Source organism: Aedes albopictus, chromosome 2 (genome assembly GCF_035046485.1).
Source record: "Aedes albopictus strain Foshan chromosome 2, AalbF5, whole genome shotgun sequence".
NCBI lineage: Eukaryota > Metazoa > Arthropoda > Insecta > Diptera > Culicidae > Aedes > Aedes albopictus.
Window position 1 is genome coordinate 288,565,992 of NC_085137.1, and position 14,553 is coordinate 288,580,544.

At 39.6% G+C, this 14,553-nt stretch overlaps 2 protein-coding genes across 6 annotated transcripts in view; both read right to left on the reverse strand.

Moving 5' to 3' along the window:
* LOC109408169 (calsyntenin-1) overlaps positions 1–14,553 on the reverse strand; it is a 459,649-nt gene that overhangs the window by 364,915 nt on the left and 80,181 nt on the right. The window lies entirely within an intron of this gene.
* LOC134287124 (uncharacterized) lies at positions 10,900–14,407 on the reverse strand. Its single transcript, XM_062848803.1, has 2 exons — positions 11,158–14,407; positions 10,900–11,097 (listed from the first exon to the last, which is right to left on the reverse strand). Exon 1 carries the CDS (start codon positions 14,124–14,126, stop codon positions 11,838–11,840), a length of 2,289 nt encoding a protein of 762 aa, XP_062704787.1. The 5' UTR covers positions 14,127–14,407; the 3' UTR covers positions 10,900–11,097; positions 11,158–11,837.

Below are 14,553 nucleotides of genomic sequence, written 5' to 3' on the forward strand. Positions count from 1 at the left end.
AAGGACAGCGATAACATTTATGGGCGAAATTAAAAATTTAATAACAGTTTGGGCTGAATGGAAGTTCACCGCAGAGAAAGATAACGACAATAATGGTCAGATAGAGTTATGCTGTTGGGATGTTTTCGGGTGAGGTACCTGGTAGAAGAGTGATCATGGCTTGAAAAATGTAGAATTCCGTTCAGTAGATCCATACCTGAAAGAAAAAAGATAAAAATAAAATAAAATTACTGGAAACCCGTAGATACCTATTTCTATGACCAAAAAAGATAACATATCGAATGGTTACATCGTCAGTAAAATAATTTTCAGAAAAACCCGAGGTTTTCATAAATATTTATCATAATACAACATCTAGCTAGTGAAATATATAGGTACAGTATATAAAACAATTGTCCGTACAGCAATTTGTTTGTCAAAAAATATCATTCAAATGTTCATAACTTTTTTATACGTCAATAAAAAATGCTGAAATTTTGATAAATCATAATCCATATATTGAAACTCCATTGGTAAAATTTTGGGCAAAATTGAATAAGTTTTCTGAAAGTTATAAAAAACTTTTAGTTAGGCTTGATGGTTTATTAAACAAAATTTCAATACTCTATATCTCAAAGATTATTGAATAAAACATTTTCGAACTTTTTTGAGGGAACACTAACACATTAACATTTAATACGCAATCTTGTAAGTGATAATTTGTTCACATCAAAAAATATGAAAAATCTGTTTATATAGTTGTTGATATTTATAAATTTACTATATTTTACTCATACAATCTGCCAAACGTTTTCCACTAATAAAAGTGCATTCATCGAACGAAACATGCATAGGACCAACTCTGCATATGTGGTTTAGTAGGTCCTGTATAAAAATATTACATTACGAAAGTTTGAAGAAGTTGAAAACACTTGGCTCTTTTATTGATCAAAATATGATATATTTCCAAATAATACTCTTAACATATACAGATTTTTCATATTTTTTGTAATATAAAACTTCAAACAATGCTGAATATGAAAGCCTTAGATAGAAGCTGTAACACAGCAAAACATGAAAAAGTTTCAATAAGTACATATTGAGATATAATGTTTTAAAATTTTTTTCAAAAATCATACGAGTTTTACTAAAGTTGTAAAGTTCTATAACTTTCAAAATACCTTTTCGATCTCGCTCAAAATTTTACCAATGGAGCATTAATATATTGTTTATAATGTCATAATTTCAGCATTTTTGATCGACGTACAAAAAAGGTATGAACATTTTATTGAAAAATTATTTTGACGAAAAAAATGCTGTAGGGTGCGGGCACCGGTTTTGGCCAGTCTAAGGGAAATCATTTTTATAAAAATAACCAATAATCCAATGAAAACTACCAATGTGTTAAATGAAAGGTTTCGATCTATACTTTATTAGAAAAATGCAGAAATGAAGCTAATACTTGATTTTTGTATTAAAAGTGGCACTGGCCAAAATAGAAGTCTTGCCGCAGTTTTGGCCATATTCTTAGTTTTGGTTTCTATTTTGGCCAATCACGTGTATTTCTTATGGGAGTGGCCAAATTAGAAGCACCATGGCCAAAATAGATATATGGGAGCTGATTTTTAAGGAAAATTATTTTTTTCTTCCAGTTTTTAATCAAAATGTATGGTTTTAACAGCTGCAATCATATTATTATATTAGAATCTACTAGTAAAAAATAAATTTATGCCAATTTAGATCGTTACAGGCTGAATACCGCACTATGGCCAAAACTCCGGGCTGGCCAAAATTGAAGCTTCTACCCTACGGATAATTATTTGATACACTGTAGGTATGAAAGATTCCGAAGACTCGAGGAGAAATGATAGAGCAATATGATATGAGGGTGTTTCACTGTTGCGGAAGACTATTGATTTTATTTTCTAGATTTGATCACCGCATGACTTTATTATAATTAACTTTTATTAGCTTAATACTACTCAAGTAGGAGGTAGTAACGGAAGTAATGAAAGAAACGGTGGATATAATCGCAAAAGTGTGACGAGAGAAATTAAATAAAAGCTGAAATCAACAGAGGGACATAATTGAGCAACACAATCACAACGACGAATTTCTTGCCAATCGTCCTGGATTTGAATGGCTAGGGATGAGTAGTCCGATGATGACTAGATACTAACCCTAGATGGATTAGGGTTGGAATGGCTTAGAATTTTCAGTTGGAATTTCGAGCAGGAAATCCTTTATGACTTTCTTCAGAGATTCTTCTATGAATACTTTCCTGATTCCTTTAGGAGTTTCTCCTGAGTAATCTTATAAAGTTTCCTATGCTATCTTTTGTAATTCCTCCAGAACTACGTATAGGTTTCCCTAAAAACTCCTTCTAGGATTTCTTCAAGATTGTTTCAGAGATTTCTCTTAAAAATCTCGAATGATTTTGCTTGGTTATCTTTTAACGTTCGATGAGAAGTTTTTATTAGGATACCTAAAGGTGTTCCTGATTCCGAGAGTTTCTTTTGGGAATTCTCTTGGAGCTCCTTCAGAATATATTCCAGGGGTTCCATGCGGAAATCCAACAGAAGTTCGTTTTGTAAATCTTGCAGAAGTTCTCGGGAGCCCCAAGCAGAAATCCTCCAATTCAAGAGTTTTTATTTTGTTTTGATTCTCCAAATAGTTTCTCATGAAAATCTTCCAGAACTTCTTTTCTAGGAATCCTCCAGGAATTTCCACTTGGAAGCTTTCAAGAATTTCTTCCGTAGGATATTTTTAGGAATCTCTAGAGAAGCATCTGCAGAATTTCCTGAAGAAATACTTTGAAGAAATCCATAATGGAATCTGGAGGAGAAAACACCTACAGGTCACATCTCTAATTATTCCAGGAACCTTTTCTTTGGAGATGCCAAAATATTATCAAAAATTTCATTAGGATTTTTTCTAACAATACCACAGAGAACAGACATCCAAGCTAGAACAAAATTTCTTTCAAACGCTGTGTAAGAAGTCAAATATTTTTAAAGTTGAGAACACTAGCGTCACCTAAGCGGCGTGTTGCCGCATATCTAGATAAGTTTTATATTCACCATTGACAGCAGCGTGGGAACTTTGCGATAGCAGCGCCATCACGATGTTGCCCCTTGTGTTGCCATTTCAAATGACCTTTCAATTCCTTACACAGTTCTGGAACTGGACTTGGACTTCTGTTTTTTTTTATTCCCAAATACCTATTTTTTACACAGCTCTTTAGTCCACTATTCTAATTGACGGCTGCACTTACACTTTGTACAGCGCCTAAATGTATTCTATTATATTCTTATTCTACTATATAGAACTGGTTTGCCTTTGCACTGCTTTCACTTTTCTACCCTGTCCTTGGTAGACTGATTAGCACGACGATGATGTGTGGCAGTTGTTCCATTTCCAGTCCGATTGGGGGTCGTCCATTATGGGTTGCCGTTCGCCGATATCCAATTATCCGGGTCCGTTTGAGCTGTAAGAGCTCAGAAGTGGGACAAGTGCCAGCCGCTCTCGGGGGGAAGAGAAACTGACGAAGTGCCGGGGCTGGGATAGAACCCATGACCATCCGCTTATGAAGCGAACGTGTAGCCACTGCGCCACGTGCCCCGACTAATTGGACGTCTGTTCGTGTTAGGTTTCGTCAAAAATTCAACAAAAAAACAGAAAAATCTGAACAGAACTCCAATGTTTTGTCATATTTTTCTATGACGTTTATACGTTTGGGAATAAGTGGTTCTATGACAAAAAGTTGAAGGTCAAAAAGTTGAAGATCATAAAGTCGACGGTCAAAAGGTCGAAAGGACAAAAGGTCGAAGGGACAAAAGGTGGAAGGGTCAAAAGGTCGAAAGATCGACTAGGACAAAAGGTCGAAAAATCAAGTGGTCTTCTTCTTATTCTTCTTCTGTATGGCTCTACGTCCCCACTGGGACTTGGCCTACCTCTCTCCAACTTAGTGTTCTTTTGAGCACTTCCACAGTTATTGATTGGAGGGCTTTTTTTGCCAGCCATTGCATGAATTAGTATATTGTGAGGCAAGCACAATGATACACTATGCCCAGGGAGTCGACAAAATTTTCCCGACCGGAACGAGAATCGAACACGCCGTTCCGGATTGGCGATCCATAGCCTTAACCACTAGGCTAACTGGAGACTGGAGTGGTCAAACGGTCGAAATAAAAAAATTATTAGGACAAAATGTTTAAAGAAAGAAGTTTGAGATGTTAAAAGCTCGAATACCAAGTAACACAGAAAACATCTTTGAGAATAAACTTTAAAAAAGACGTTGTAGTATAGTACTATAATCGTATTTGTACACATATTATGTTGAAATCATGTTTCAACTCTGTTTGGCAATAACAAGTTACTGAAAAATGTTATCATCCTCACTACAAGTTAAAATAACAAAAATTTAACGTTGGTTACACAAGATATTTATATTCAATTGAAGATGTTTTGTATAACATCAGCAGCACATAGTTATAACCTTTGAGATCAAACATGTTAATCAAACGTTGTTTTTACGTACTAAATACGTTAATGTACAACATATTAGTTTGCTATCTCTTCTCACTGATTTGATCATTATTTAAGAAACGTCTCTTTCACTTAAAAATACAAGGCGATAGCAACTTTAATTTTATGGTTTGTGGATTGATCCTGCTACAAGTATGCTAAACGAGGTAACCAATGGGTATGTTAATAGTCTCTAAAAACTTGGCGCAGACCAATCAGCAGATCACAGTCACCATGGCTCGAAAGATGGACGCCACCATTCAACTTTATTTACATGGTAGGCCTCCCGTCATCTAAACATCACTGGGGATACTTACCTGGCGGCTAAATCTCCCTTACCAGCACAGTTTTTACACTATTTTTATCCCGTGAAGCAAACGAAATCAATTAATTGGTATTTGTTCTAGGAAACGCACTCTAACTTTGTTATTGTTATACCTATGTTCAAAACAGGTAATCCAAAACCAAAAATGACATCGTCGTATGCTATTTGTGGCATACCAGTTTAGCACCCTATGCGCAGAGATGCGAATCGTCAGCATTCGCGCAACATCGAACACCGCGACCCAACCGCGACAACAATATTCGCGCTCCATTAGACATCGCGACTTCGTGACGTCGCGACGCGCACGTCGTCGGTCGTCAGCGACACGAAGACACGAGCCGGCCGGACAGGAGAGACCGCGCCGCCGACGATCGACCCCTTTTTTTTCGCATCGCAGCAACCGGGCGGCAAGCACGTGTCATCCAAAACAGGCTGGAGGCAATCGGCCGAAACTGTAGTGCGGAAATTTACATTGGTGATCCTGCCAGGTTTGCTGCTTAAAGTTTTAAGAGCAAATAAATTGTGAAGGCCGAAAACATATCCCAATATAAGCTAAATGGTAAGCATATTTGGTGGAAGTGATTTTTTTCATTCTCGCAAAGTAATGCTATTTGATTGTGCAATGACGCTGAAGAGCAAGAGAGGTTATGAGTGCTGATTGAAAAAAATGGAAAAGAACCACACGTGAGGATCCGGCGCGGTTGGACTTCCGCCGGGGGGAAGTGAAAAATCCACACATGGACTTGTGTGAGGATCCGGCGCGATTGGAGTTCCGCCGGGGGAAAATGGAAAAAACCACACATGGACTTGTGTGAGGATCCGGCGCGATTGGAGTTCCGCCGGGGGAAAATGGAAAAAACCACACATGGACTTGTGTGAGGATCCGGCGCGATTGGAGTTCCGCCGGGGGAAAATGGAAAAAACCACACATGGACTTGTGTGAGGATCCGGCGCGATTGGAGTTCCGCCGGGGGAAAATGGAAAAATCCACACATGGACTTGTGTGAGGATCCGGCGCGATTGGAGTTCCGCCGGGGGAAAATGGAAAAATCCACACATGGACTTGTGTGAGGATCCGGCGCGATTGGAGTTCCGCCGGGGGAAAATGAAAAGAGCCACACATGGACTTGTGTGAGGATCCGGCGCGATTGGAGTTCCGCCGGGTGAAAATGGAAAAATCCACACATGTACTTGTGTGAGGATCCGGCGCGATTGGAGTTCCGCCGGGGGAAAATGGAAAAATCCACACATGGACTTGTGTGAGGATCTGGCGCGATTGGAGTTCCGCCGGGGGAAAATGAAAAGAACCACACATGGACTTGTGTGAGGATCCGGCGCGGTTAGAGTTCCGCCGGGGGAAAATGAAAAGAATCACACATGGACTTGTGTGAGGATCCGGCGCGATTGGAGTTCCGCCGGGGGAAAATGGAAAAATCCACACATGGACTTGTGTGAGGATCCGGCGCGATTGGAGTTCCGCCGGGGGGAAATGAAAAAAGCCACACACGAACAGCGACACCGGAGTGTGAAGATCCGTACGAGATTGAAGTATCGTCGGTAAATTGAAAAAAATCCAGACGTTATGCACGTGGTTGTGCTTTTGATTTAGTGCTCGTATTGAAGAGCATCTTATGCATGTGGATTACCGTCAGAAGATGCAGATCGAAGCTCGAGAAGTGGCAGCTCAATGTTCATAAATCCGCATACATGGACTTGTGTGCGCAATTTCAGACGCGTTTGGACTACCGTCGATATTGTGAGGGAATTCATTTCTTGATTTTAACGAGAAGCTACAGGATGCTCACGTGTATTCATGTTCGTACGACTTGCGACAACGACAGCAAATAGTGCTTGTTGTGACTCCTTAGAAAGAAACCCAGCGGACGTGGTTATGCGTCCGCCTTTGTGGTGTACTGATAGCCTCGGATGTGCTTGAAGAGTCACCGAAATAAAAAGTATCACGGATTGAGAAACTATGGAAAATATAAAAGTTACTGTACAATTTTTATAGATTCGAAAATCCCGGAGTTGTTTGAACAACATTGAACGCTTCTTTCACAAGTTGAATGTGTCCTATAATGTTGAAATTCATGCATAAAAACAAAAGATTTGAAAAACCGTCGGGCAGGTAGCGACATTAGTAATTTTGGCGTATTGTGAGTGCCCCAGACGACTCGATTCGCGCTGCAGGTGGAGGAAAATTTCCGTTAAACAAAAAAATACTCAACTGGTCCACCAGATGTTTCATGTTGTGGTTTCTAAGGGTTTTAATTATGAGTGCTATTGCGGACCGATTGGACAACCGTTTGAATGAGAACGATTTCGCTTAGAAAAAGATTTCATGTCAATTTAGTATTCTCGGGCGAGTTTTGTCTCACGATGAAAGGTACATTTCGTTAAAAAAATCAAGAAAAGTAACATACCAAATGTGTTAGCAACCGGACATAAAACTAGTATATGAACCAACATATAATTTAAAGTCTGTAACACGTCATTCATTACGTCTAAGTTTGCATTTTTGAAAGTTTTTCAATGGGAAATCTGTCAAACTACTGCCACGCAAAGGTATACCATTATATGGAGCTTTTAAGACATGCACCGCATTTAGATTGCCAAAACATGTTCAGTAACATTTTTTTTAATAAAAAGCAATGTTGAAAACAACTTGTATAAATTCTCGAATGAAAATCGATCAACAGATTATGTCATCGAAATTCCTGTTAGGTATGAATCACACCATGTTTCAAGGACAATCGTCAGAATAATTATGTTTCAAACAAACCCGTGCATGGAATATGTAATAACATATTTAAGGATTCTCAAATAAATGCTTTGTTCGCATTAATAAATACTCCTTTTCAATTTAAAACTGTTAATGTGCTCCAAGAACACAAAGTTGGAGAGAAGCAGTCATTCCAGTGAGAACTCCTTTTCAATTTAAAACTGTTAATGTGCTCCAAGAACACAAAGTTGGAGAGAAGCAGTCATTCCAGTGAGAACGTAGAGCCACAAAGAAAAAGAAGAAGAAGAAGAACCATGACAGCAACTACAGAGATCACAAAGCTAAATTAAAAGCTATGGTTCGTGAGGACAAGCGAAGGCGAAAGAAGCATCCTGAGTAACGTTATGATTGAATGTTAATATAGAGTGAAGGAAGAGTCGATATTCAACCTACATAGTAATGCAGTAATGGAGGAGTATAATGAAAACATGTTGGTCATTTATGCATTTGGTCAAACCATATTCGTCTCTAAATAACGAGATGTGGTTGCAACCATGCGAACGGTGTTCTGCAAGTGAGAAACAAGTGCAGGTTTATTCAAAAAACATACAGGACCTCGAAGAAGCAAATTTTAACAGCTAAGAAGTAATTTTTTTGAATATAACTGGCACACGACTCTTTCGATCATGAGATCGTCTGAGATTCTGGCAACGAAATGTTTCTGTTATTGGTTTAGTGGGTTTGCCTAGAATCAATTGAATTACCCTGTGTTTAGTAAATCAATTGGTTTACGAAATAATACTCCAGACGCATATGAAGGCCGTATACATTATGTAGCTGGGAGATGGTAAATTTTTTTTTTGTGTTTTTTTGTTGAGAGGAGAAGGAAGATGTGGCATACCAGTTTAGCACCCTATGCGCAGAGATGCGAATCGTCAGCATTCGCGCAACATCGAACACCGCGACCCAACCGCGACAACAATATTCGCGCTCCATTAGACATCGCGACTTCGTGACGTCGCGACGCGCACGTCGTCGGTCGTCAGCGACACGAAGACACGAGCCGGCCGGACAGGAGAGACCGCGCCGCCGACGATCGACCCCTTTTTTTTCGCATCGCAGCAACCGGGCGGCAAGCACGTGTCATCCAAAACAGGCTGGAGGCAATCGGCCGAAACTGTAGTGCGGAAATTTACACTATTGAGTAGTAGATGTTCAAAATACGTTGCTATGATGTTTTTTCAATGTATTTCATTCGACTCAAGTGGTATTCGACAAACATGTTATTGAGATGTATAGCAGTCGTAATTTAAACGTATTTCTAAAATTTTGAGCTCTTCCGTATATCAGGCCAGACCAATTACAGTGCCTGCTAAAAAGTTTCACACTATCATTGATATATATGGCCGTAAATTCATCTACTGATGTTTCTGCCAATAATTATCCATCTGGAACAGTTTAAATATGTTATGGAATAATATAATTTCCTTATTGATAACGAAGGCAAATTCTACAGTCTAAAAGAACATCATTAATACATCATAATTTAAAATAACATCCCAAAACATTCTGACGGTACTTTGTCAAGAAGCCACCATGTTGCAAATCTGAAAATTTGTTGGAAAATCTCTTACAAACCACAGAAATGTCAAAAAACTTCCCTTCTTATTTCTTTCCGATGGAAAGCGAATGAATTTATTAAGATAAAAAGTGCTCATTTCACCATAAATTTTGAACGGCACATGAAATTAAGCCATAGTGCCCAAACATCGAGATGGTAAATTTCAAACGATGTGTAAGACCTGAAAATTATTTTAAGCCATCACTTAATACTGCATGTATAATAGATGCCATATTGATTTGCTGTGCGTGGTTGATGAATATTAATTTCGTGCCAGCAATAAGTAAGTTGTTATGATGTTGCTGAGAACATATTCGATACATAATTTTATGTAATAATGATGTATTGAAAAACATCTTCAGTAACATCAAAGATGTTTTATAAGCCGCCATTTTTTGCGCTTTTTCGGTTATATAAGTGTATGAAAATACGTTTTCCATATTTGAAACAAAACATGGACGTTTGTATGAAACATGTATTATATACAGTATTATAACAAATTGTGTTACTTGGGAAGGTTGTACTTAGTAGGTAATACAACTGAAAAGACCGAGTTTCGTTAGTTGCGAGAAGCAATATTCAGCAGCCTGCAGCGAAAGAACTATTTTTCAAGGTTAAATATCATTTACATTTATATGATAACGTAAAGCAAGAAAGAAGACTATCAAAAGGATATGAGATTATTTTCGGTCGTTTTTTTTATTCGACCTTTCGACCTTTTGACAACTTGTCATTTCGACCTTTTGTCATACTTATTTTTATTGCAACTTTTTGACCCTTCGACTTGTTTACTGTCGACCTTTTGACCTTCGACCTTTTGTCCTACAATCCCCCTGAGCAGTGAGGAGTAACGGCACTAGACAATGGAATAGCGTGCAACGATCGAAAGGTGGATAAAAAACTTTGACGAACATCTGAGTGACACGGGGTTCGCAATCATGAAGGACCAAGTTAAAGATACACTAAATTTGGTTTTTCCGCGATTGATGCGGCAAAAAACGTTCATGAAAAAAAAACAGTTTACGTAACTTCGAGAAATCGCGCAGAAAACCAAAGGATTTTTTTTCACGCGATCAAAATAGTGTTAAAAAAATGCAAATATTGATTTTCATGGATTTTTCAAAACAAGTGAAAGACAATAAAAGCAATATGAAAACGATAAACAATTTCAATACGCTGTACCGTCTACCCCCGTTGGTTTGAACGACACCTCATGCAAACCAACGGGGTTCATTTTTAGTTTGAACTTTTAGCAACCCTGTGGGCGACGGAAAAACACACTGCTGGCAGCCGTATTTGATGTTTTGTTTTGATTCTGCGTTCCGTTTCACATTGTTCCATTAGCAGAATGACGTTTGAACCATTTTTAATTTGAACGATGTGCAGATTAGAGGGGGTCAAATTAAAAAGTGTTCAGATTAGATGCGGTCAAACCAACGAGGGTAGACGGTAAACATTTTACAGGTAGAGACAAATCAGAGAAGAAAAGGGCATTTCAGAACAAACCGAACACACGAAAAGTGATAAATTTTAGGCGTGAAAAATCGACTCGATTTATTTTGTTTCTACCCATTTCGTTTCCATCGTGTATAAACGTCAAAACAACTGCATGGCTCAAAGTGTATTGATTATTTCAGGTACCTATAATCAAAATTAATGAACAGATGACGTCATATCGATGATTAATTATCTTATTCTTCGATATTTTGTTTCATTGACAGTGTTACGGTAGTGAGCAGTCGGGATTCTTCGGACACCGGGTTCTCAGCAGCTACGCCACCTAAATGGAGTTTAGTGCAGCTTTAAACTGCATGTTTTATTAGATTAGATCGAATCGATTTACAAATAATGTGTAACTTACACTTTCGGTGCCTTTACAATGGGTTGCTCAACTACACACATCAGTGACATAGTATTTAGCTTCTAAAAGGTAATAAATTTCAATTTCAGGTAGCTCTAAAGTAGTATACCAATTTACCTCACCTTTTTACCACTCTAGTTTTAAGTAGGATAGCAAATTACTAGTTTTAAGTGGCAGTTAATTATTCAAATAGTATAGGAAAAATTATATATTAGTAGGATTTCTAATTCACTTTGTTTTTGTCCTTTGTTTTGACCTGCTCTTCATCGCTCTCCGTTCTTATATATCCATCTGTCATCCGCGGAGCACAGACAGTGTTCCCAGCGGTAACATTCTCCCCCCCGTAAAGCTGGCCACCGGTTCCAGTTTTACCAACTTTGAAATTATCTAAATCAGTGCCATATTTATGGGTTCTACAATGCATGCGCTCCAGTGTTCTACTCCTGATGTGATTGTTCACAGGATCAATCATTCGTGCATAATCTATCACTGTAGTTCTTGAGCCTTCATCAGTGCTCTCTCCTTTAACTATGATTCCTGATTGAACTCTGATGCCCTCATTTGTACAAGCCCTGCTAGTACTATATTCTTTAATAACAGCTACACTTCCACATCTATGCTCTACGGGATCCTCACTATTATCTATCCCAATTACTTTTCCGGTACCATAATCAGATGCTATCTGCTTCAATTGCAGTTTTTCAGATAAGTTGTGACGATGATTCTGTTTAACAGATTGTTGTATAGTTGGTACTCCTGCTGTGAAGTTATCCGCGTGATAGTTGACAGAATTCGTTATTCCTTATCCGTTTCCCCCATAAACGCACCATCCCAAGCGAGTTCTGGCGGCAACTGGTTCACCTAAATGGCCTTCCTTAACCTTCAGTGGAACAGTCACGTGCAAATTATTGACTCCTATTAGGATTCTGGGAACGGCATTCTCATAGCTTTTAATGGCAAGACCTCTCAGATGTGGAAACTTTGCTGCAAGCTCGTTGACACGCAGAGTTTGTCCTGGTATTGAAAGATTTTTCACCGTCCGAACATCATCTAACTTGAGTAGCCTTTCATTGTCCGCACCAGTGATCGATAATTGCAATTGCATCGAATCCGACTCGAATCGTGAGACATCTGCTGTCCATGATAAGCACAATGGGACCGTCTTACCTTTCACACCAAGTTCCTTGGTAAGTGCCTCCTCGATTAATGTGAGATGTGAACCGTCATCAAGAAATGCGTAGGTTTTTATAGTTTTCTGCGGTCCACTCAAAGTCACAGGTACGACGCGAAAAAGCAATGGATTCTTGGGATTATTCTGTGAACGATGAGTATGGTTACCGGCTCTTTCAAGTATTCGTGGATTAGCATGATTTGCGTGAAGAAGAGGGTGGTGACGCGAAGTGCAACCACTGATACCGCACTCAGTAATGTTACAACAATTTCTTCCGACGTGGGATTGTAGACAGCTGCGACAAAGCGCATTTAATTTTACTGTCTTCCAGCGAGGATCGATGGAAAGTTCTTTGAATCTGTCACATTCTTGAATCAAATGTTCCGAATCCTCGCAAACGCAACATATCGTGTCATCATTTAAAATCTCAGGGATGCTACAACTAGCATGTGGGGATCCCTTTGATTTCATCCCCAGATCCGCGTCCTCACGCTTACGGAATCCGCCTGAATACATAGTCACTTTAGTCGCTGATGTTACCATACTGCTCATAAAATCTCCAAAGTTCTTTAAATTCACCATCGGAAATTGCTGCATATAATTCGCCCAGTTCATTTTTATGTGAGCGGGCAACTTTTCCACCAGTTCCATCAGGAGATACGGATTCGTCAGGTGGGACTGCTGTCCTGCTGCTTCCAGATGGTCACACAAACTTTGCACCGACAGTCCGAACTCAATAAGGGTCTCAAGCTTCTCTGCACGAGGTGCTGGTGTTGATCGCACCTTTTCCAACAGCACGCCAATCAACAATTCCGGGCGCCCAAAGAGCAGTTGCAAGGTACTCATCACCTGCGGTACTGACTGCGGTAGAAGAAGACGGCTGCGAACGGCTTCAAGAGCGGCTCCTTTCAAACAACGTTGAAGCCGAGCAAGATTTTCTACGTTTGAATATCCGCATGCCGCAGTTGTGTTCGTGAATGAGCTAACAAAAACAGGCCAATCAGCGGGATCTCCATCGAATGTAGGTAGATCGATAGGCATAACCTGTCGTGCTGCTAACTGTGAAGCGGAAAGTACATGATTCGGAACACTGACCGGCGGTAAAGCGGGTGGGACGATCGGTAGTATGCCGTTGACGTTGGCACTGGCAAACGGATTCGCTTCGAAAGCTAGTTGACTTTCTTGCGTTCCACGAAGTGTGGGGGCCGGACAAGTTTCCTGACGCTGTCTAATGGGTTCAGTCTCAGGGAATCTCTGATCGCCAGTTAGATTAGAAGCTTCAAATTTGTTCAAATTGTTGGCAGCGTTGTAGTTCCCGGCTCCTTGCTGCACGGAAAGATGCTTATTCCCAAAGAAGTTTAGGCCAGCAATCTGCAGCGGATTTCCATGACACTGTTGTTTGGCCGCGGATTTCCTCCATGAAGATGGTATCACATTATTCGACTCCTCTCGCGTGTGCACAGCACCTTCATCCACACTCTCCGGGAATGGATACACTTGCTGTAAACTAGATAGACTAATACGGCTATGTTTGCTTCGGTTTCCCCGGATATCTTCCAGCTGTTGCTCTAGCAGCCGATATTTTTCCTCCATCGTTTTTCTTTCCTGTTCAAAGGCCTTTTTCTCGGATTCCCGTTCGCGGCGCTGAATTGTGCGCTCCTCTTCTAATTGCTGCAACCGTAAAGCAATACGAGCCGAGTTGCTACTGGTAGCTGAACCTACACTTTGTGGCAAGCAGTTGTGGCACGTCCATGGTAGATTCGCGGCTGAATTTGTCACTCCAGCACAGCGAATATGCCAGATGTCATTGCATTGATCGCATCGTATAACTTGGCCATAAGAACCGGGGCGCGAGCACTCGACGCAGCTTTCCTTTTCTTTTGGCTCAGGCGGCTCTGCCTGATTATCATTTACATTCATGGCGAAAGTTTTAAAGTTTGTTACGGTAGTGAGCAGTCGGGATTCTTCGGACACCGGGTTCTCAGCAGCTACGCCACCTAAATGGAGTTTAGTGCAGCTTTAAACTGCATGTTTTATTAGATTAGATCGAATCGATTTACAAATAATGTGTAACTTACACTTTCGGTGCCTTTACAATGGGTTGCTCAACTACACACATCAGTGACATAGTATTTAGCTTCTAAAAGGTAATAAATTTCAATTTCAGGTAGCTCTAAAGTAGTATACCAATTTACCTCACCTTTTTACCACTCTAGTTTTAAGTAGGATAGTAAATTACTAGTTTTAAGTGGCAGTTAATTATTCAAATAGTATAGGAAAAATTATATATTAGTAGGATTTCTATTTCACTTTGTTTTTGTCCTTTGTTTTGACCTGCTCTTCATCG